Source organism: Solanum pennellii, chromosome 2 (genome assembly GCF_001406875.1).
Source record: "Solanum pennellii chromosome 2, SPENNV200".
In the NCBI taxonomy this organism is placed as follows: domain Eukaryota; kingdom Viridiplantae; phylum Streptophyta; class Magnoliopsida; order Solanales; family Solanaceae; genus Solanum; species Solanum pennellii.
The window spans coordinates 54,784,636-54,807,234 of record NC_028638.1 but is presented as its reverse complement, the minus strand read 5'-3'; the positions used below and the strand labels follow the sequence as shown (position 1 = coordinate 54,807,234).

Below are 22,599 nucleotides of genomic sequence, written 5' to 3'. Positions count from 1 at the left end.
TGAGAAAAACAACTCGGCATCCATTTGAGTATACATACAAAGGAACAGGCACAAAATCTTTAGACAGTAGTTCCCAAATGATGATACAGATACTGTGGAAAAACAGAACAGCTAGTCTCCTTATCAAAACTACTTGTATTAACAATGACTAGAACCAATTTGATTCTAACGTTGGAGAATGGTTGCTGCTGTAGAAAACAAATTACAACCAGACAATTGCTAAATGGCATACCCAATACCATGATATGAGATGATTCTTGGCTAAAATGACATGAAACATGTTCGCCCTCTCACACCATGAAAGAATTTACAAAGAGCATTGATGCCAGAAATGTCATCAAATTATGCATTCAATTAAGATGCACTCAACTGATTTGCTGCTTTTGCAACACAAATGTTTTTGTTACCACATGATCAGGTGATGATTTCTCGAACTAGCCAATCCAAACTGGGATATGCAAAGTACAGAATTAGAAAAGATGGGAGAGCAAACACAACGGTGATGAGCATGTACAAGGCCAAGATAGCTGCACTGGCAGGTATAGCATACATGATGATCAGGAGAAATATAACCACCAGAGGGAACTTGGCTGTCAAATGAACAAAGAAAATGAGAGACTTGCGCAGAGAAGAATGAAGTCTCTCAATAGCAAGAGAACCACTAATGTGATAGTGATCATGGTTCGAGCCTGATGATTCGGGGTGATGGACATACTGTCCCCTCTGTCTGTTAGACTGGCTTGCTGTACTTCCTAAGAATTTTGTAGATGATGACCAGGCTGTCTGTTGATGATCCCCACAAGATGAGTTATGAGACTTTGTTCTGTCACCATTCATACTCTCAAGCATCCAGAGAAGAAAGAAGTTTTTACGAGGAAACTTAAGGTTCCCTCTATAAACCAAACGAAGGGATAACACATTGCACCAGGGACAAGCTATAAACAGTGGAAGCTGAAGCGGCAAAGTAGGGAACTTCACAACAGCCCATTGCAGTCCTAGTATGCAGTTTTTACAAAGTGTATGGCCACACCATAGAACATAGGGTACGTTCTCAACAATGTTAAAAGATTCCCAGCATATTGGGCACTCAAGTCCCTCCTCCCTGCTGGTTCTTGAAGAGATTTCATCGTCTGAGCCATCTGCTGAATGTTGAGTACGCCTCAGAGTCTCATTCTTTAGCCCAATATTCCCAGCTACACAATTGGATGCAAAATTCCACATAATGTGGTGGTCTAAAATTGACGTTAAGGAGAATGTTCCAAGATTTCCAAAAACTCTTCCTGTCAGGTCAAACCCATAAACAAAAATTACAAGGAGAAGCTACAATTTTTTATTTACTTTCGCTAGCAAGGGGTTTCGAACTTGAGACCTCCAACATGGAAGCCCCAAGCCCAAACCACTGGGCCACCCCTAAGGGTAGAAGCTACAAATATTGGAGCCAAAAGAAGAGAGCAAAGGGAGCACAAAGAGTCATATTTATGCCACACAAACATCCATCTTCTTCTCTTCTATTATGGTACCCAGTACCACACACTAATTAAAGACATACAAAATATGTAGCAATAAGATCCTAACAGAAGATGGAAGCTAATTTTCTGTCACATGCTGTAATAAGTTTTTTAAAAAAAACTGTCTATGCTGGCTTCAAATGGTATACTCAACTCCGGATAAAGGAGAATAATTGCAGTAGGTTGATAACCATCCTAATATAGTGATTCCTATAAATACTGAATCCCTACGGGACTAGAATGGATATAAAGGAAACATTTAACTTATCCTAAACTAGTTTGGGATAGAGGCATAGTTTTTTGATATGATTATAAAAGGAAAGCAATACACATAGTGCCTCCCAGAGAGAAATAGACTTCTTGTCAACTTGGCTATCGAGTTCAAATAGTGCTAGCATTTCTTTTATAACAGTGGAGTTTGGTTCAGCTAGTGCATACCTCAACTAATCCCACAGGATACCTACTAACTCCCGCTAGCACCTATACCGGACAACTCTTTCTACCAACGCTAATAGCACTTACGGGTTATCTAAACAAGTTATCCACAAATTAATTTTCGTATAACTCGTACAAAATTTGATAGATAGATAAAAATAAGTTATTAATGTACAAAATTAACACGATGTTTGGTTGACAATTAGGAAACACGCAAAACTAATAGATGTATAAGTTATGAGCGAATATGCATTATTTTATGTAGGATAGAACATGGATCCATAACTAATACATGAATAATTATCTTTCGCATAACTAATACCCACATAATATAATAAATAGATTCACACATAACTAATACCTACATTATTAATACATGCATAACTCTTAAACCAGCAACCAAACAACCCCTTAGTGTTATGTCGCTACTGAGATTTGAACCAGCTATGTCATTGTTCTCCTCCTACTTCATTAACCACTGTGACATAAATTACTCCCGTTTTCCACTCATAGAAGCAACTTCATTTTTAACCCAGTAGCAATATAAGAGAAGAGTATGCCACAACAGCATATCCGAAATTTAATTGATTCCACATTAAACGCAACGATAACCAAAACAACAAATTTCAGTGGCAGAGAGAGCAAAGACGGAAAGTACCAGATCCAATCCAAGAAATGAAAGAACAATAATAATAGGACTCACAATCAATATAAATCGGTTATCATGTTAAGCTGCAGCAGTATGTGTAGGGTGTGTAATACAGCAATCTCATCAGAAAAATCCAAAGCAAGGAGCTCACAAACGAGAAATCGATCTAAAACAAACGAATAGCGAAATTTAAACGATTGAAACTTGAATAAAAGCAAAACACTTAACAACTTTGAGCAACAAGATTTACCGATTTTCGATAGCAGCGAGTTTCACCCTTTCTCTTTCTTCTATCTCTCTCCCTCTCCCTGTTGAATCCCTATGGCCCCTGCCCACGTTTACAAATATACAAACTTATCTCCTGTTATTTTATTTTTTCTTTCTTTGTCTGGGAAAAGAGATATCGACGACGTCGTACGGTTTTGTTCCGAAACAGTCTCATGAGTCATAAGTCATTACTTAGCACATAAAAATATGATTCACCTCATTTATTAAATTTTGAAAAAAAGGATCAAAAATATTCCTTAATTTTATTTTATTGATTATTTTTATCCTTGTCATTACTAATCTCATTATTTATATCTCTCAATTGGATGAAAATTCTCAAATTTAAATTGCCCAAATTATTTTAAATGACCTATTCCCTCCGTTTCTAAAAGGATGACCTAGTTTGACTTGGAACCGAGTTTATGAAAAGAAAGAAAATTTTTTAATCTTATGATTCTAAATTAAAGTTATGTCAAATGTACCAAAATGCCCTTTAATCTTGTGGTTTTAAACATGTCACGTGGAAAGTTAAAATTTAAATGTTGCCAAAAAAAGAAAGGGGTCATTCTTTTTGAAACAGACTAAAAAAGAAATAAGATAATTCTTTTTTATATGAAGGGAAGTAATATTTTATAAGTAGTACATTTATCTTCTAGAGAATATAAAAATCCATTAAAAGAAAGCGTAAGTATGAAAAGAAAAAAATCTCAAAATCTATATTTAACTTTGAATAATTCAATTATTTTAAACAATGAAAAAAACTCCAAAAATTCACGAGAAATAGTACGAGTATGATGGAACATGATGCATCATATGGGCCCATGTAAGTAGGCCAGAGTTTCAGTAACATAAATGGGCCAACAATACTACATTGTGGGCCAAGATCTTTTTTTCTCCGGATCAATGGGCTGCGTAACCAAAAGTTATTAGATTCGCAAAATAAAATAAGGAAAGGGAAACTTTCACATATAGCCACTTAAAAATAATTAATTACTCTCTATAACTATAGTTTGATAATTATAATTTGTAGCTAAATGTTATATGGAGGAGAGAGGTGAGCGAGACTGTGAGAGATAGGAGAGAGGCGAGAGAGAGGGGGAAAAGAGTGGGAGAAAGGTAAATTGTATATGTAAATTAGTTAGATAATTGTATATTATACATATGTATTTGTATATATGGCAATAGATATTAGTAGAGGGAGGAGAGAGGTGAGAGAGATCGAGAGAGGGAGAGAGATTGAGAGAGAGAGGGCAGAGAGTGGGAGAGAGGTGAATTGTATATGTATATAATTGTATATTATACATATGCATTTGTATAAGTGGCAAGCGAGATTGGGAGAGGGAGGAGAGAGGCAAGCTATATTGAGAGAGACGAGCGAGAGAGGGTAGAGAGTGGGAGAGAGGTGAATTTTTATGTATATAGGTTAAATAATTGTATATTATAAATATGTATTTGTAAATTCTGGCAAATTATACATATAAAAATGTGACTAATTATCAAACTTGAAGTCAGTCCACATAATTAATGTGTAATGTTAGTTGCGAGTGATAATTATAGAAAACTATAGCTATGATGAGTAATTAAATAGTATAAATTTGTTTTGTTGCGTAATTTTCCCTATATTAAATGGGCCTGTCATGTACTGTTATGTTTAATGGGCTATCAAAACAAATCTGTCGAAGCAATACCAGAAGAGAAGAGAAAGAGGAAATTTTGAAAAATGAAATGACTCTTCCCAAATAAGATTGGTTTTACCATATTATATAGGGAAAATGCACAAGTACCCCCTCAATCTATGCCCGAAATTTCAGAAACACACTTATACTATACTAAGTTCCTATTAATAAAATAAGTTCAGGGGGTAATAGGACCTTAGTATAGTATAAGTGTGTCTTTGAGATTTTGGACATAGGTTGAGGGGGTAATTGTGCATTATCCCTATTATATATTCTCCTTTAATAGTTTGTTTCCAATTTTTTCCTTTTCTATTTTGATGGGAACTTTTAGATTCCTTCTAATTTCTAATAACGCAAGTGACACCAAATAAAATTTTATGAACTTTATCATTAAGCTTACCATAATTTTCCTTGTTGATATTTTAGGTGAGAACTGACAATATGAACATACTCACATTGAAAAAGCAAAATTGATATTGAATTGAGTTAAGTACAAAGAATCACAAAGTTTTGGAATGACACGAAAGTAAGATGACGTGTCTACTTAGTGAAAGCAATAGCTAGTTCCATTTGGAGTATAATATTATATCATTAAAAAAAAAATTATGTTAACAAAAATAAAATAAAAATGATAGTACTTTAGTTGTACCAATGAAGCTGTACGGTATACGAAAGTGACTTGCCATATTCTCTTATTCAGACACCTCTCATTTCCTATCTAATATATTTATCAAACGATTTTTATTTATAATAAAAAAGATAAGCAATGATTTTTGTTTTCTCTTAAATGATTAATGGTGTTCGAGCTATGCGTGTTTCTACTATTCTCGTGCCTATCGGACTATTTGTTAAAAATATATTGCTCGTCAATAAAAATAACTCTGATATAAAGATGTTAATGAAAATATATATATATTAGTCTGAACATATAATAGCTTATGTTAGTTAATATTTAGGTGAATCCTAAAAAGTTCTCATATAGTGAATTGAAATAAAAACCTTAAACGAAGAATTATTTCATTTTCATGATCATATAATAATATTTAATTTCTTTACAAAATATATACGACTTTAACAAATTTCACACTTTTCCTTCATGGAAACCCTAGCCATCGATGTTCTCATCCCACTCGCTATTCAATTTCTCTTTTTTCGTCGGAATTTTCTCCAATGACTTCTTCATTTACATTATTTTCTGTTAGATTTTACTTGCGCTGATTTTTTACCATAAATAGGTTTTCATTTTAGGAAAATATTTTATATTGACTAATCCTTTTTCTAATAGGAAAAGGTTTAGGACTCTATAAATAGAGACATGTTCCTTCTAACTTAATTAGCATTCACAATGTAGTCTTAAGGGCTTTGAGAGTTTTGGTTAGGGGAGAATTTGTGGGTCACAAGCTTGATACGTTATCACTTGTGTGAACCTCCCATGTATTCCGAGTGAATTGGTTGAGGTTGTTTCCCTCTGTATTTTGTACTCATATTTATAGTGGATTGCTCATCTCTTTTGTGGAAGTAGGTCGATTGACCGAACCACGTTAAATCTTTGTGTCTTTTGGTATATTTCTTGTTGTCTTCTTACTCGTAGTCTTTCGAGGTTTGCATTGCTAGCTTCCGCGTTCACACCTGCTTATTTTCGATCCTAACATTTTCTTCATCGGAGTAATATATATCTCTTCGTATATGGTACGTCAAATGTCATAACTCGTGTAATAGAATAAATGTATATGGATTTATAATATGGAGTAGTACAAAATAATTTTTGTGGTCTGATTTCTTTGAACTACGTGTAGATACGTCCATCTTAGTTTTTTATAACTAAAATTGACCCAAACTAGTACTACTAGTGAACACCTCACATGCAATATCTTTGAGGATCAAGTAAATATAGCTCTCACAATTATTCTCCTCCAAAATTATTCTGTCTACTTCCTTTCTCGTTTTTTTCTTAACAAATTGCATGTTCTTGGGTTTTCTTAAAAGAAAAAACAAAAAAAGGGAGTTTTTTTCCCCAGTCTGGAAAGTTGAATAAGTTCATTATTTTGGTGAAACAAGAACACATGTTATATCATTTATCAATGGGACAATTAGGATTAATTGAATGGTTGTCTTTGAAAAAGTATTTAGATATGTACTCTATCCTCAATAATGACGGAGTCGGAATTTTATATATATGTAACAAGATTTAAAAACGTCATATTTGAGATTTAAGCACGACTAATACTATTATAATTACATAGAAAGGAAAGAAGAATTCAAAATTTAGATTCGATGAATTTATTATGTTTTTTTTAATATAATTATGTTCCGCGTTGAAAATATCTTAGGAGTTAGACTAGATATATTGTAATGGGATTATATCAAAAAAATAATGACAGAGCTCAACGACAAATTGTGAAAAAAACATGCTTTATCGAATCAATGGTCTTGCTGGTTCAGTGACTTAATCAGAGAGTTATATAGGCCCCTCTTAGATCAATTATTGATCAAAAGCAATCATTTAGATTGTAATTATTGAAATACAATATCTTTTATATATATCCTTATTTGTATGATTATTTTAAGTCACACATAAATACATTTATTTTGAAGGATCTTTAATTTTTGCTCCTTAAATTCGTGATCTTTAATATTTGCCCCTAGTAGTCATTTCATAAAAAAAAAAAAGATTATCTTACACTATGAACCTATGAAATTTCAATATTTTATGAAGAGGTTAATTTACCAGAAATTGTTCTCATAAAAATTCATATGTAACAATGTTATACTCGGAGGGGGGTGAAGAAAAAAAGAGAACAAGAACTCTCAGAAATTAAATAATGGGTGAATATAGCGCGGTGATTAGACAAACTATATATAATTTACGGGATAAAAATTGGTCAGTTAAAAATTCTCATGTTCAATAGATGAAAATATTGAAGTGGATGTGAGGACATAAAGATTGGTAATGAAGTTATTCGCAACAAAGTTAGATGAAGGACAAAATTGATCAAGTTGAGAACGTTCAGGTACATGAAGATCTAGAAAATGTGTAGATATTTGGCTTAGTTAGGATCGGAGGTGTAAGAGTTTGACTCTTGTGAACATGCTAAGGGGTAAAGATAGGCCTAAAAATATTGAGGTGAGATGAATTTACTGTGCATATTTGAAAATTGAAATGTTGTAGGATTTAATTAGTAGGCCATTTGTTGGTAAAATGTCTCATTTCCAATAAGATTTAGGATATATATAGTTTGTCAATTAGTAGTTTAGTACTTCCTTCGATCTATTTTATACGTCATCTTTTTACCCTTCTATTCTTGTTTAGTTTTTTTGAAACTAAGTATTCAATCAAATAATATAAATTAATTTATTTTGATTAATTAATTTAATCAATGAACATGAATCATTACTTAGTTTTTCTAAGTTGATATATATATATTTTTTAAGGCTAATAACCGATGGCAGAGCTATAATTTTCAATAAGGGTTCAAAATTTATAGAAATAGACATGAAGTAGCTCAAGTGGGTTCGACATCTACCATATATACATAAAAAATTATTTTGAAATCATGTTTAAATAATATAATTTTTCATCGAAGGGAGGTTCAGATGAACCCCCTTAGTATAAGGTGACTCTGCCCCTGCTAATAACTCACAAGGGTAAAAAAGGAAAAAATGTGATAATTTATGCATTAATTTTATGAAATAACAAGTACTCCTTCTGTCCGGAATTGTTTGTCATGTTGCGCTTATCGAAAGTCAATTTGACTAATTTTCAAAGGTAAATTAGATCACATTAAATTTTATATAAAAAGTACTATAAATTACAATTTTTTGTATATTAATATGATGAAAAAATACATCTTAAAATGTTAGTCAAAGTTTTTATAGTTTGACTCTAAAAATAGAAACCATGACAAACAATACCGGACGGAGAAAGTATTAGTTTACTATGAACCAACTATTTATAGAAAGCAATGACATATAAAATAGAACGGAGAGAGTATTTATTTTGTTGCTCAAATTAAAGAATATATATACATATATCACTTCAATTAAGTGTTACACCAAGAGACCTGGTGATTTAGCTACTTTTAGTGTGATCCAAATTACGGATATATAGAGTATATATAATATATATTTTTGATGGTTTCTTATCTAAGCACTCCTATAAAATCAGAGTCCGGAGCCTAAAGGGTATAAAATGTTAATAAAATTTTCAAAATGGTATATGAATATTTATTTTAACCAAAAGGGCAAAATCGCTGGAAGGGCAGCGACTTTGCTTGCCGGAAAAAGTAAAATCGCTGCCTTGACAGCGATTTCTAAAATATATTTTTTTAATAATTTTTTAATAAATCGCTCCCTAAGGAGCGATTTTTTTAATTTTTCATTTGAAATTTAAAAAAAAATTAAAAGAATAGGAGCAAATCGCTGCAAGTGCAGCGATTTGTCTCCAATTTTCTTTTATATTTTTTTAAATCAATTTTTTAGAAAAATTTTGATTGATACTTATTTTAAAAAATTATAAAAAAAATTATTTTGGAATAAGTAGTAGAAAAACTTAAAATTAAAATTTCTTTAAAAAATTTAAAATTTAATTTTAAAAATTGTAAAAAAAAAGTTAAAAAAATTGATTGGAAAAATAAAAAAAAATTAAAAAATTTGATTGGAAAAAATTAAGAAAAATTTGGAGACAAACTAAGAGCAAATCGCTGCCCTGGCAGCGATTTGTCTCCAATTTTTTTTTTCCAATCCATTTTTTTTATTTTTTTTATTTTTCAAATCAATTTTTTTAATTTTTTTTTTACAATTTTTAAAATTAAATTTTAAATTTTTTAAAGAAATTTTAATTTTAAATTTTTCTACTACTTATTCCAAAATAAATTTTTTTTTAATAATTTTTAAAAATAAGTAGCAATCAAATTTTTTCTAAAAAATTGATTTAAAAAAATATAAAAGAAAATTGGAGACAAATCGCTGCACTTGCAGCGATTTGCTCCTATTTTTTTTTTTTTTTAATTTCAAATAAAAAATTAAGAAAATCGCTCCTTAGGGAGCGATTTATTAAAAAATTATTTTAAAAAAAATATTTTAGAAATCGCTGCCAAGACAGCGATTTTACTTTTTCCGGCAAGCAAAGTCGCTGCCCTTCCAGCGATTTTGCCCTTTTGGTTAAAATAAATATTCATATACCATTTTGGAATTTTTATTAACATTTTATACCCTTTAGGCTCCGGACTCTATAAAATCATATCAAGAGGGAACTAATATAATACAAGCAAAAGAATAAGTAAGAAAATACTATATAAAAGGAATCATCACGTGAAGGGAACAATAATATTATTAACTACTAAGTGAAACGGACAAATATTTTCTGATTAAATATGTGATTTGATTACTAAACGTTGCTTTATAAACAACACAATTATTTTTCTCAAAAATTAATGTTTACCTTGTGAGCATCATGATACTCGTGATTATTAATTCATGTAAACATAAAAAGAAATCATTTATTCAAGTACAATTTTGATTATTGTTTAAATGTTGCTAATTGATTACTTCCTTCACTTTACATATTAAAATTATTTTAAGAATTGGGAGGAGTGAACAAAAAGTTATACACTCTTTATTATAAATTATATGTTCGAAGATATATATATTTCCTTCTTTAACAAAATAATCATGAATATATATATATATATTCGTAAAATCATGAGTTTAATTTAAAAATAAATATATATACAAATTAAAAGAATATCGTACTAAACCCCCCCATCCCGTCACATAAGCTTAGTGGGATGAGACGGGACCAGTGTTTCATCCCCACTTACCTTCCATGAATCCTTCGTTACGTGACCACCTAAGTTATATTCACTCTGTTCTTAATTACTTGTATATTTTTGAATTGATATACTTATTAAAAAAATAATTATCGGAAAAGGTCCAAAAACATTCGTATACTATTTGAAAAGGTTTAAAAATACCCCTCATCTATTTATTGGGTTAAAAATACCCCTCAGTCAATTTTTTTGGTTCAATATTACCCTTCAAACTAACAACCTTATATTTTTTAATTATTATATTTAATAATTATTACGTGACGTCTTTTTATTGGATCAAGTTAAATTTCAACCCATCAAATTTACTCCTACCCATTACCCACCCGACCCATATTGACATTTCTTGACCCAAACCTGATTAAAAGATCCACCACAAATAAAAAAGTATCTTCCATTCTCCACCACAGTAGGAGCTTAAGGTTTTGGTTTTAAAAATCTATCACTATGGCCAGCTGGGGCAGAACGTTTTCTTATGATATCTTTTTTGTATGTGATGGATCTTTTAATTGGGTTCGGGTCAAAGAATGTCAATATGGGTGGGGTGGGTAGGAAAAAATTTGATAGTTGGAATTTAACTTTATTCAATAGAAAGACGCCATGTAATAATTGTTAAATATAATAATTAAAAAAAATATAAGGTTGTTTGTTTGAAGAGTAATATTGAACCAAAAAGATTACCGACCGAAGGGTATTTTTAACCCAATAGATGGATAAGGAATATTTTAAAACCATTTCAAATAGTAAAGGGATATTTTTAATCCTTTTCTCAATAATTATTGATATAGTGAGTTTACCATTTTATTCCAATTAATTATGAAGTACAGGGGCGGACCCACATGGTGTCCGCCGGGTGCTCGAGCACCCATTAACTTCGTTACGGAATATATATATCTATGTAGAAATCGATAGGTATTTGTATAAAATCAACATAGAGCACCCAATGAATAAATCATATAGTTGGCCCAATGGTTCTAGGATGGGTACTTAAGACTCGTTTAATGTTGTTGTACCAAGGTTTGAATCTCATTGTTAACACATATTTTTTATAGTTTTACTTCAGAGCACCCACAACCTTACCACTGATGAAGTAGATGAATTAAAATTTAAAATTTTAAGAACGACTATAAAACAACAGTGGACAAGTAATTAGAAATAGAAGTAGTAATATGTATAAAATTTTACATATCCATAAGACGAATTTATAAATTACCAGGTCACTTAAAATGCTACTCAATTGATCTATATAACTTCAAAATGATCTATATATAGTGAACCTTGAACTTGAAAATGTATATAATCGAATGTGTATAAGTAGATTTATGATTACTAATTGACTATTTATCAATACATAAAATAGTAGTATATAGTACATGGAATATAGCTAGGGTGTTGTTTGTTCAATGCATAGATTGTGTGTAAATTAGTTTTTGTTTGGAGTGTATGAGGGTGACTAATGCTAAGGGGAGGAAGCTTCCACACACCTCACAAACACCAAACTGTATACATATATGGAAATTAATGTTCCTTATTGTTGTTTCATGAATAGCTATATTATTATATACTTTCATGAATTATTATTGTTCTTGATGTTCAATCTACTTATGATAACCACACATCTTGCTTCATTGATTTTCAACTCAATCATGTCTTATATATATATATATATTACCAAATGTACGTATCTATAAATTATACCCTTGTACTCTGGTCCTTCCCTTAATTAATTAGTTCTCTCCCACACGATACTACTACTTCCTCTCTCAATATATATTCCATCAAGACCGGAACTTATGCAATTCCAATATTCCGTCCATATCTAAAACATTATCTTTTTCTGCTAGTCCAAGCACGTTAATTAGTCCTTTTTCGGACTTAGAGCACCTTCGATCAGTTGGTCTGCATGAAGTAGAGCTATATGCATGGCTCATTTTCTCTTAAACTCCAGGTTTAATTCAAAACATTCTCTTCCTTTCTTCTATTTGTTTGAATTTATTCGCAACCATAATATATATATTTATATACATATTCTGCCATATTTCAACCCAGAAAATAGCTAAATGAAGTTTAGTTTTTATTATAGGAAATATAAGACCTGCAATTATCCATGGATTTATATTAAACCCTACAAAGAAACCTTGTCACAGATCCCTAGGGTTTTATTTTTTAAGAATAGAATGAGCAAAGATCATTGATACCTTGTTAGTGTGTAATTGTAAAGATTGTGGCATGTGTATATATGCCGATTAATTTATCAGATGATCATTCAAATAATCATACGAGAAATAGAAAATATTCTCTGAAATCTGAATTATGTTTGTGGATGAATTAGTGTTATACTGTAAATATTCAACTAAATTGAGCTTATAATCAAATGGCACTCCAATAACTTATTGGATCTAATTTAATCAGTTAAACTTGTGAATTGATTTACAAATAATAATAATAATAATAAATTTTGTAACTTATTAACGGCTACATCAATGATAAATAGTTCAAGTAGGAAACTTACGCTCTCAAATAATTGAGATAAACTCAATAAAGCCAGATTGTGTAAGTGTGTTTTGGTCCCTTAAATCTTTAATTATATGATTTGGGTTAACTAATTTGCTTGCCAAGTAATTACTTATTTCTGTGATCAACACCGGATTGAGTATGATTATAATAAGTCGTAATTACATACAATGATACAAAATAGGGAACAAAATATGACTTCTAAAATTTATTTTAAACAGTAAGTTCTATAGTGAATATTCATAAGCATATTCCTATTTTTGCTAGTCATATTTTGATATGAATTTTTTTTTATGAGACGACTTAAAAGCTTCATAAACTGGTTTTGTTATGTTCATTTATATAAACATTTCAACTGAAATTTCTCACTTAAAAATAAAATAAAAATGTAATTGGATCTTTGGTTATTCTAATTTTTTTTTTTGGAAAGACGACGTATATTCGAGGTTTTAACCAAACTAAATCATTATATAAAGTCATTCACCAAAATAATATGTTTTTCGAAAATTTTACAAAACTAGTATAAACGTATTTCACCGTAACGTTTTAGGATATATTTTATTTTTTAAAAGTTGATGGCGTCAGATTGATATATGTTACTCATAGTAACGTTTTACTCCTAAAACGTTAATCATAGTAACGTTTTAATCATAGTAACGTTTTAGGAGTAAAACGTTACTGAAAATAACGTTTTAGGAGTAAAACGTTACTTACAGTAACGTATATCAACCTAATGCTGTTAGTTTTTAAAAAATTAAAATATACCCTAAAACGTTACCGTGAAATACGTTTATACTAGTTTTGTAAACTTTTAAAAAAATGTATTACTTTGATAAATTATTTTATATAATGGCTTAGTTTGGTTAAAAATTTCCGTATATTCTTTACAATATTAGCTACTCGAGACCCTAGTTACTCAATTACTTCATTGGGTCATAGCAGTTTTGATTTCTTTTAAATAATAATATCACGTATTTATAAAATAAATTTATTTATCTTTGATAAAATAATTTATAGTCATAAGTAAAAAAAAAACGGTGTCAGGTTGATTGAGGTAGGTATTATATATATAGTTGCATGCGTAAGATCATTGGTTATCCGTACGTCTTGCACTTATTTCTGTACTCTATATATAATTAATTGATTTTTGAACTTTTTCTAGGAAATCATAACATTACTCGTTTACGATCTACATTTTACATTTTAAAATAAAGTGTTGCAGACTGCGGTTTTATTCTCTTGATATTAGCAGATCACTTTTTCGTTTTATATATATAAGTATTAAAAAATTATAAATAAGAAGATAATTTTATACTAATTGACCTTTAAAAATTTATTGAGAATCTTATTAAATAAATGTCAACATTTTCAAAGAGAATTAATTGCAAGGGTAATATAGGAAAAATTTAATTACTGTTTTTTTGATTTAGTAAGGTGGACAATTAATATGAGACAATTATTTTTAATAAGATATTTCTTCTATCAAATAATAGTTGTTCACTATTGACTTGAGACACCTCTTAAGAAACAATGAACAATAGAGGTAATATCATTATATTGTCCTTTGTCTTTTTTAAATTAAATGCTTTGAAAAATATGTTAGATATTAAATAGGTAATATTCAATAGCAAAGATAAAATAGATACAAAAGACAAATTATCTCTTTATTTTCATAAATTGAACAAATAATATTGAACAACTATTTTTAGTATATTAGACCATTATTATTGAACGGATGGAGTATATAAAGCATGTTTGCAGTTTTGATACTGTTTTTATTCATTGGGAAATTAAGTGCATAATTGCGCTTTTAAAATGCCAAAAAGTGTATACGAGTACGAAAAGTGGAGATCTTATAAATCAAAAGCTATAAAATATTATGAATTTTAACTTAATAATGATTAGTGATATTTCTTCGTTTGATGAAATGCAAAAAGTACGGTTAGTACTCTCGCACTCCATATATTTGTGGTTTGTTTGTTTTTTAACGAGGAAGATTTGTGAATTTTATAACGTTAGAATTACAAAGAAATTTATAATTTGTATTCATTAAATAAATTTTATAAAAATAAATATGATATTTGATTTGAAGCTATATACGATATATATCGTAAACGAATAGGTTCTGAACCTTAAAAAAGACATTTAATATCATTAATCGTGAAAATGTTAGTCTAAAATCTAAATTATTTCACTCTTAAACGTTTCATAACACACTAATAATTGAAGCAACAAGGGTAGATTTGGGACAAGTACTATATTATTAAGTTACTTCTTAATTGTCTAAAATGGAAATATTTCTATATTTTTCCAAAATATATACTCTCATTATGCTGATTTGCTGACACTTTTTTTAGTTCATTAAAAGAATTGCTCATTTGACTTTAAATTTCCTATTTAAGATATTTTGTTATAAAATTTGACTTTGAATTTCATATTTTATTCTTAATAAGATAATTTATAGCCACGTAAATTTTCTCCATTATATATTACTGGATCGTATGCCCAAAAAAATATTTAATTTTATTTGTCAGTTTAGAAAATTAAGAGAGTTTTATTATACTTTTTATTTCTACCCTTAATATTTAAATAACTACATAAAATAATAGTAATCAAATTCAGAGTTCTTAAATATAGTTAATTATGTTTATACATCCCTAAAAATAATACTCCCTTTATATGATTTAGTTTGACTTGACACAAAATTTAAGATTTTTTTTTTAAACTTGTGATCTAAAATAAGTGATAGATGTTTGTGTGACTATAAATCGTTTAAATAAGTATAATATAGATATTTAAAGTTAAATAATACTTAATATAAAAAATGTATCTTTTTTTGAATATCAACAAAAAAGAAAAATGATTTATATAAGCTGTGATTTAAAATTATGAAATAAATGAAATATATATCTTTGTTTTATCATAAATTTCAATATATTTCTTTAATTCAAAAATTTCATGTTTAATCAAAACTTTCGTGTATAAAATGAGACGAAAGAAAAAATGATTTGTGGCCAGGGATAAGTGTGTGGTATGCGCGATGAAAAAATCTTGCTGGTACACCGCTTTAGCTTTGTGTGCGCCAATTTGTTCGATTGGCCAAATCCCCAAATCTGAGTGCCAAACTTCAACGTCATGATTTTTCCTTTTCTTTCTTTTTATAGTAAACTCTTCCTTGCTCCATTCCTTACACGTCTTTCCTTTGTCGCTTCCTTTGGCTACGCTATTTACTCTTATGCTCTTCTCGTTTATTTTTACTTGTTTATTATAATAAAAAAAATTGACTTTAATATTATACAAAAATAATTTTATCATACTCTTAACATGTAAAACTAGCTAGTTTTCACTGTGAATTGTAGTATGTACAAGCTAATCAAACCAGCTAGCCCCAGTGAACAATTTATGAAAATATGTACAAAAATAAAAGAGTTGGCTGATTCTTTGTTGATTTGCTCAGTGTACACATGGAAAGTTACAAAACAAGAAAATAGAGTCATAGAAACAAAATTAACGGGACCCTAGGCCGCACTGGAACAAGACCCCACAACCATGACGTTCCGTAAGAGGTTGTTCGTCCTTACAGCAACATGCCAATCTCTACATGTGCTCATTCCACAGACGTACCATTTCAAAATTATTGCACCTATATTCATTTACTTCAATCGATACTCGCAAATGAGATAAAAGTAAAAATATTTTTTGAGATTATTCTAGTTTATAATTTTATTTCGAAATTTTTAGTACATACATTTGCCCCCACTTTCCCTCCTATCCAAAAAACCTTCGCTTCTTCTCCCACATGCATATATCTTGCCTTCTTCTTCATGCTTCTACATAATTCTCTTGTTTGATTTCTCCCTCTTAAATTGAGTATATTATCAATTACTCAATTTTTTGCCTATAGTCAGTTCTTCTTTCTTTCCCATGGTTCCGCCCTCCTCTCAACATCATGTCTTCTCACCAAGACGTCCGCTTCTTCCTCTCAAGGTGAGTAGATCAGTAGCGGAGCCAGAAATTCAAATAACTACTAGTACTACAATTTTCTTCTTTAATAGTTTAGTATATAATTTTACAATTTTCTTCTTTATTAGTTTAGTATATAATTTTTCGACGAACGGGATGTACTTATTCTTCTTTCACTAGCTAGCTACACGTAACCATTTGAACTGAGCTAACTTGGATTTTTTGGTATATGAATTGTATTATCAGGTGGTTTGGCATATTCCGACGAAGATCAGTTCAACCTGATAACAGCGACGACAACGATGACGACAACAATCCAATCTCAAATTCCATTGAATGTTATGCATGTACTCAAGTTGGCGTCCCTGTTTTCCACTCCACCAGTTGCGATGGAGCTAACCAACCGGAGTGGGAAGCTTCAGCCGGTTCTTCTCTAGTTCCAATTCAAAACCGGACTGATTCAAAAACCGGAAAATCCCGGTCCAGTCGCAGCCGGTACACATCGGGGCCGTTCGGGCGTGTATTAGACCCTCGAAGCAAGCGCGTGCAGAGATGGAACCGGATGATTTTATTGGCACGTGGCATGGCTTTAGCCATTGATCCTCTATTCTTTTACGCCTTATCCATCGGCCGCGGTGGATCGCCGTGTTTGTACATGGACGGCGGCCTGGCGGCTATCGTCACGGTGATTCGGACTAGCGTCGACGCCGTGCACCTCTTCCATTTGTGGTTGCAGTTTCGGTTGGCTTACGTGTCGAGAGAATCGCTGGTGGTTGGTTGTGGGAAACTCGTGTGGGATGCGCGTGCGATTGCTTCTCACTATGTTAGGTCCCTAAAAGGATTTTGGTTCGATGCTTTTGTCATCCTTCCCGTTCCACAGGTTACAAATCCATTTATAACCACTTGATTAGATTTTTTTTCATAAAAATTATTCACTTTTTATCGAAATAAAATATTAATTGATTGCCGTAGAAAAAAAATAAAATAAAAGGGTGGATATTAGAAGGTCATGGTAGGAAGGTTTTTAGAATATTATAAATACTCCTGCAATATAGGAATATAAAATATGTAGGTGTAAAAAAGTTGTTGGGTATTATTACTGTATAGAGATATGGTTTGATTGTTAAAAGCGGTCATAGACAAGAACTTCTTAAGAACCTGAAGGTCACGGATTAGTACTACTATGCTATGGTTTCATCCAACATTTTTCTAATTTTTCAAAAATAAACAAAAAGTGAAAGTTAACACTTTTTAACCCATAAATGTACGTCTTTTGTCTTCATTTCTCCACCCGACTTTATGAGATTACACTGGATATAATTATATTTGTTATTTATTTGCTCAATTTTTATTTATTTTCCTCTGCAGGCTGTATTCTGGCTGGTGGTTCCAAAACTAATAAGAGAAGAGCAGATAAAGCTTATAATGACGATCCTTTTATTAATGTTCTTGTTCCAGTTCCTTCCCAAAGTTTATCACTGTATAAGCTTAATGAGAAGGATGCAAAAGGTTACAGGATATATTTTTGGTACCATCTGGTGGGGATTTGGACTTAATCTCATTGCTTATTTTATTGCTTCTCATGTAAGTTTTGCCCTGCATACTATAGAGAATTTACGATTTGTAGTGTAAGTTAACTTAACCTGATGGAGTAAAAGTTTTTATTTGAAGGTGGCTGGGGGATGCTGGTATGTTCTTGCAATACAAAGAGTGGCCTCATGTCTAAGGCAGCAGTGTGAGCGCAACCCTTCGTGTAATCTATCTTTGTCATGCTCAGAGGAGGTGTGTTATCAGTTTCTGTTGCCAACAGGAACTGTGGGAAATCCATGTGCTGGGAACTCAACAACAGTGACCAGGAAGCCAATGTGTTTGGATGTCAATGGACCATTTCCATATGGGATATACCAATGGGCACTTCCTGTTGTTTCTAGCAGATCCGTCACTGTTAAGATTCTTTACCCCATCTTTTGGGGATTGATGACCCTTAGGTAAATAACTTCCTTCTCTATATATACTAACAGTATGACTTGAATAACTTGTATAATGCATCAACGAGATCAGATAGGTTGTTTTATTTCAACATCTCAGTAAAGATGATTTTTCTTTTTTGCTTTTAATATGGTGTGGTTAGACCATCTCCATGTTGTTGAGGGTCTATTAGAAACAAACTGTCTTCCTCTTAGGTAGGGGTAAGGTCTGCGTACACTCTGCCCTCCCTAGAACCAACACTACACTGGGTATGTTGTTGTGGTGTGTAACATGAAAATCTTTAATTCCATTCGAAGTGTTTGGCCAGAGGAAAGGATATGAATTAGGAAATAAACTGTCTTGATGACTTTTGCTTTGGAGAGTACTTGTTAAAGTACTTCACTTACAACTTTTGGTGTTTGACTGCAGCACATTTGGCAATGATTTAGAACCAACAAGTCACTGGCTGGAAGTTATTTTCAGTATATGCCTTGTGCTTAGTGGATTGATGCTCTTCACTTTGCTGATTGGTAACATTCAGGTAAGCAATTAAGTTGTACTGTTTTTTTTTTCTTCTAACAAGTAACATGATTCCTAGAAGCTGATTTTGTTTCTGTTTCAAGGTGTTTTTACACGCGGTCATGGCAAAGAAGCGAAAAATGCAATTAAGATGTAGGGATATGGAATGGTGGATGAGGAGGAGACAATTACCATCACAATTAAGACAAAGAGTTCGCCACTTTGAACACCAGAGATGGGCTATGATGGGTGGCGAAGATGAGATGGAACTTGTAAAAGACTTGCCAGAAGGACTACGAAGGGACATCAAACGCTTTCTTTGCCTTGATCTTATTAAGAAGGTACAATACAAAGCCAATTCTTACTTCCCTTTTAAGAACACAAAATTGGTAAATATAACAAGTGCAAATATATTGATGTCTGAATTTCATTACTTCAGGTTCCTCTGTTCGAAAGTTTGGATGATCTGATTCTAGATAACATTTGTGATCGCGTTAAGCCACTTGTGTTCTCTAAAGATGAGAAGGTACTACCAATTCGCACACTCTGTAGAGTGATACTATAACTGCTAGCAACTATGACAATCTCTTGCCTTTTTTTTGTTGTGTCTAAACAGATCATAAGAGAAGGAGATCCAGTGCACAGGGTTGTGTTCATTGTTCGTGGACGTGTAAAAAGTAGCCAAAACCTCAGTAAAGGAGTGATTGCCACAAGCATACTTGAACCTGGAGGCTTCTTTGGAGATGAACTTCTTTCCTGGTGCTTACGCCGTCCCTTTATTGACAGACTTCCAGCTTCTTCCGCAACCTTCACTTGCATTGAATCTACAGAAGCATTTGGCTTAGATGCAAACCACCTTCGATTTATCACGGATCACTTCAGATACAAATTTGCAAACGAGAGGCTGAAGAGAACAGCAAGGTATTATTCATCCAATTGGAGAACCTGGGCTGCTGTGAATATACAGTTAGCTTGGCGACGTTACATGATGAGGACTAGCCGTCCCACTATACATGTGATCGAAAATGGGGATAATGATCATCGTCTTCGCAAGTATGCTGCAATGTTCTTGTCAATCAGACCACATGATCATCTTGAATAGTGATAATACCTTTGATACTATATCCTCATTTGTCATATTTTTCGACAATAAGCCAGATTTGTGTACAATGACATTGATTCATTGAACTTTAATATCTGATATGAAGGGCCCGGGAATTATTTGCTCAAATAAATTTTATATGATTTTCCCCGTCTTTGTAATGAATCTCATTGGATTTTGCCACCCATTTTCACCTCAGAATCAAATCTTGTTGTTGTAAAGTTCGCAGTTATGATGGATCAACTAGGTGTCACCAAACTTACACTTGCACCAAATCAAGCTCCAAAAGAACGAGTACCAATTTACCAAACTCTTTCATTTTACTCTCTTATTTCAATATGAGATTCATGTAAGGTGTCATGTGGCGCAGCATCCCAAGTTCCAGGTATTATTCATTTTGGGCCAAAGCCGGCAAGAATTTGCTTGTTTTGGACTATGCATATCGAGCCTCAAAACCGCATATCACGTGAACTCGAGTTATGACTTAAAACTTCTTTATTTTTCTTTTCCATTACAATGTGAAGGTTTATTCATGTACACCTCATCCTTTAAAGCTTGCTTATCTTAAATTTTGTCAATCCTGATTGATACGCCCTCACAAATTCTTTAGGATGATAACAAAGATATGTGTGTTAAATAAAAATTAACATGAATTTCAACTTTTCTTTGATAAATCAATAAGCAACTTATATAATTAAGAAATTTAACTTTATTAGCTAGGTAATTAGCATCTGAATGTGTGAATCCTATATATATCTTGGATAGAATATTAGGATATTAGAACTTTCTTGTTCATTTTGCTTTCACTATTTCAGTTGCAAAAGATATTCTACTATATTGTAATTTGTATGTTATAATGAACTTAAAAGAATGAATGATTTGATAAATGATTTAGAATGATAATTAATATATAATGTAATAATAATAAAATAATTTATCTTTTTCTTGATATAGTAAATAACTAAAAATGAGAATTAATATAGAATGCATAGATAATACTTAATGTTAAAAAATAAAATCTATTTTTATCTTTTTTTTTTTATATAATAAAATAGATAGTATATAGAATTATATCTTCCTTTTTCATATAAAAATAAGCAAATAAAAGTAATATTTTTAAAAATAAACGGAACAAAAAATGTGACCTAACATTTTTAACAACAATAGAAATTCCTTTTTTAAAAATAATATTTTTTTTTGGGAAAATACATAAAAATTTTCTCTAATTTGTTCCCAAAACTTAGTTTAATACTGTAACTTTATGTGTATTTAAATATCTCCTTAAATAACTTACAAATGAATTAAATATCACTTTAAAGGTTGATGTAGCAAATACAAAATTTTTAAGGGCGTAAATAGCATAAAATGAAAAGGAAAAATAAGTGGGTCCCACTTTGTCTTCTTTAAGCAACATGTACCATCTCTGCATTCCTCTCAAAATGTTTTACCATCCCTCCGTTTCCAGTTTCCATCGCCAGACTTTACCCCAATTCCTATGTTCCTCATTCATTATTGTTAAAAGCTCTTGCGAGAGATTAGCCGCCGTGAGACCACCAAATCTTGCTTAGAAATTTCACTAAACTATGGACAAAGCCATGCTCTTTTCTGGCTTTCTTCCATTCTTCTCTTTCCTTTTTATTTGCTATCATTTTTTTTTTTGCTTTTCAGGCGACTCGTCATCAGTTCTGTCGATTTTGAGCCTAATATAACAACAATAATTCTGGTGATTGGCATTGAAGCAGTTGTTGATTGTCATTAGAGCAAGCATGATTGTTAAGATTTAACTTTCAAACACTTGCAAATAAAAATATGGAAAAATGGTAAGTTAACAACAAACAATGAAATTGAAAATAAAATTTGCCAAGAGTATGAGCAAGAGTAACACCAACAAACCCAGCTCCAACGTTGATTATAATTTTTTTAATCTTGTCATTACAACACTAGCCGGTGTATAGTTATTTCACCGTTTCACACAATGTTTGTTAAATTATTAAAAACTATGTTGTGGATGTTGAATTTTCGCGAAGAGAAACAATTACTTTTGTATTGTATTGTATTGATTATTGAGATAATGAAGAATATGGAACAATGAACAAGATGAAGTGAACAGTGAAAATGAGGAAAAAAAACATGTTAAAGAAAAAAGAAATGAAATTAAATTTGTTCATAATCA

At 31.2% G+C, this 22,599-nt stretch overlaps 2 protein-coding genes across 4 annotated transcripts; one reads left to right on the top strand and one right to left on the bottom strand.

The window, feature by feature from the left end:
- LOC107009707 lies at positions 1 to 3,015 on the bottom strand. Of its 2 annotated transcripts, XM_015209061.2 has the most exons (3): positions 2,843 to 2,990; positions 2,647 to 2,758; positions 1 to 1,280 (listed from the first exon to the last, which is right to left on the bottom strand). In XM_015209061.2, exon 3 carries the CDS (start codon positions 1,219 to 1,221, stop codon positions 415 to 417), a length of 807 nt encoding a protein of 268 aa, XP_015064547.1. In that variant the 5' UTR covers positions 1,222 to 1,280; positions 2,647 to 2,758; positions 2,843 to 2,990; the 3' UTR covers positions 1 to 414. The 2 variants fall into 2 exon arrangements, with proteins under 2 accessions (XP_015064547.1, XP_015064548.1); XM_015209062.2 differs by lacking the exon at positions 2,647 to 2,758 and having other exon boundaries at positions 2,843 to 3,015.
- A 9,094-nt stretch (positions 3,016 to 12,109) lies between these two features.
- LOC107009675 (cyclic nucleotide-gated ion channel 2) lies at positions 12,110 to 20,632 on the top strand. Of its 2 annotated transcripts, none has more exons than XM_015209015.2 (8): positions 12,110 to 12,308; positions 17,084 to 17,717; positions 18,206 to 18,421; positions 18,509 to 18,825; positions 19,235 to 19,346; positions 19,429 to 19,665; positions 19,764 to 19,850; positions 19,941 to 20,632. In XM_015209015.2, the coding sequence occupies exons 1-8, from the start codon at positions 12,283 to 12,285 to the stop codon at positions 20,424 to 20,426; spliced, it is 2,115 nt and encodes a 704-aa protein (XP_015064501.1). In that variant the 5' UTR covers positions 12,110 to 12,282; the 3' UTR covers positions 20,427 to 20,632. The 2 variants fall into 2 exon arrangements, with proteins under 2 accessions (XP_015064501.1, XP_015064500.1); XM_015209014.2 differs by lacking the exon at positions 12,110 to 12,308 and adding an exon at positions 16,568 to 16,861.
- The last annotated feature ends 1,967 nt before the right edge of the window (positions 20,633 to 22,599 follow it).

Bases quoted from the DNA above. Each gene is read 5' to 3' on its own strand.
- LOC107009707 (XM_015209062.2), bottom strand. From the start codon at position 1,221: ATGTGGAATTTTGCATCCAATTGTGTAGCTGGGAATATTGGGCTAAAG.
- LOC107009675 (XM_015209014.2), top strand. From the start codon at position 16,824: ATGTCTTCTCACCAAGACGTCCGCTTCTTCCTCTCAAG. The intron at 19,347-19,428 runs GTAAGCAATTAA...TTCTGTTTCAAG, and splicing joins TGCTGATTGGTAACATTCAG to GTGTTTTTACACGCGGTCAT. The intron at 19,666-19,763 runs GTACAATACAAA...TCATTACTTCAG, and splicing joins GCCTTGATCTTATTAAGAAG to GTTCCTCTGTTCGAAAGTTT.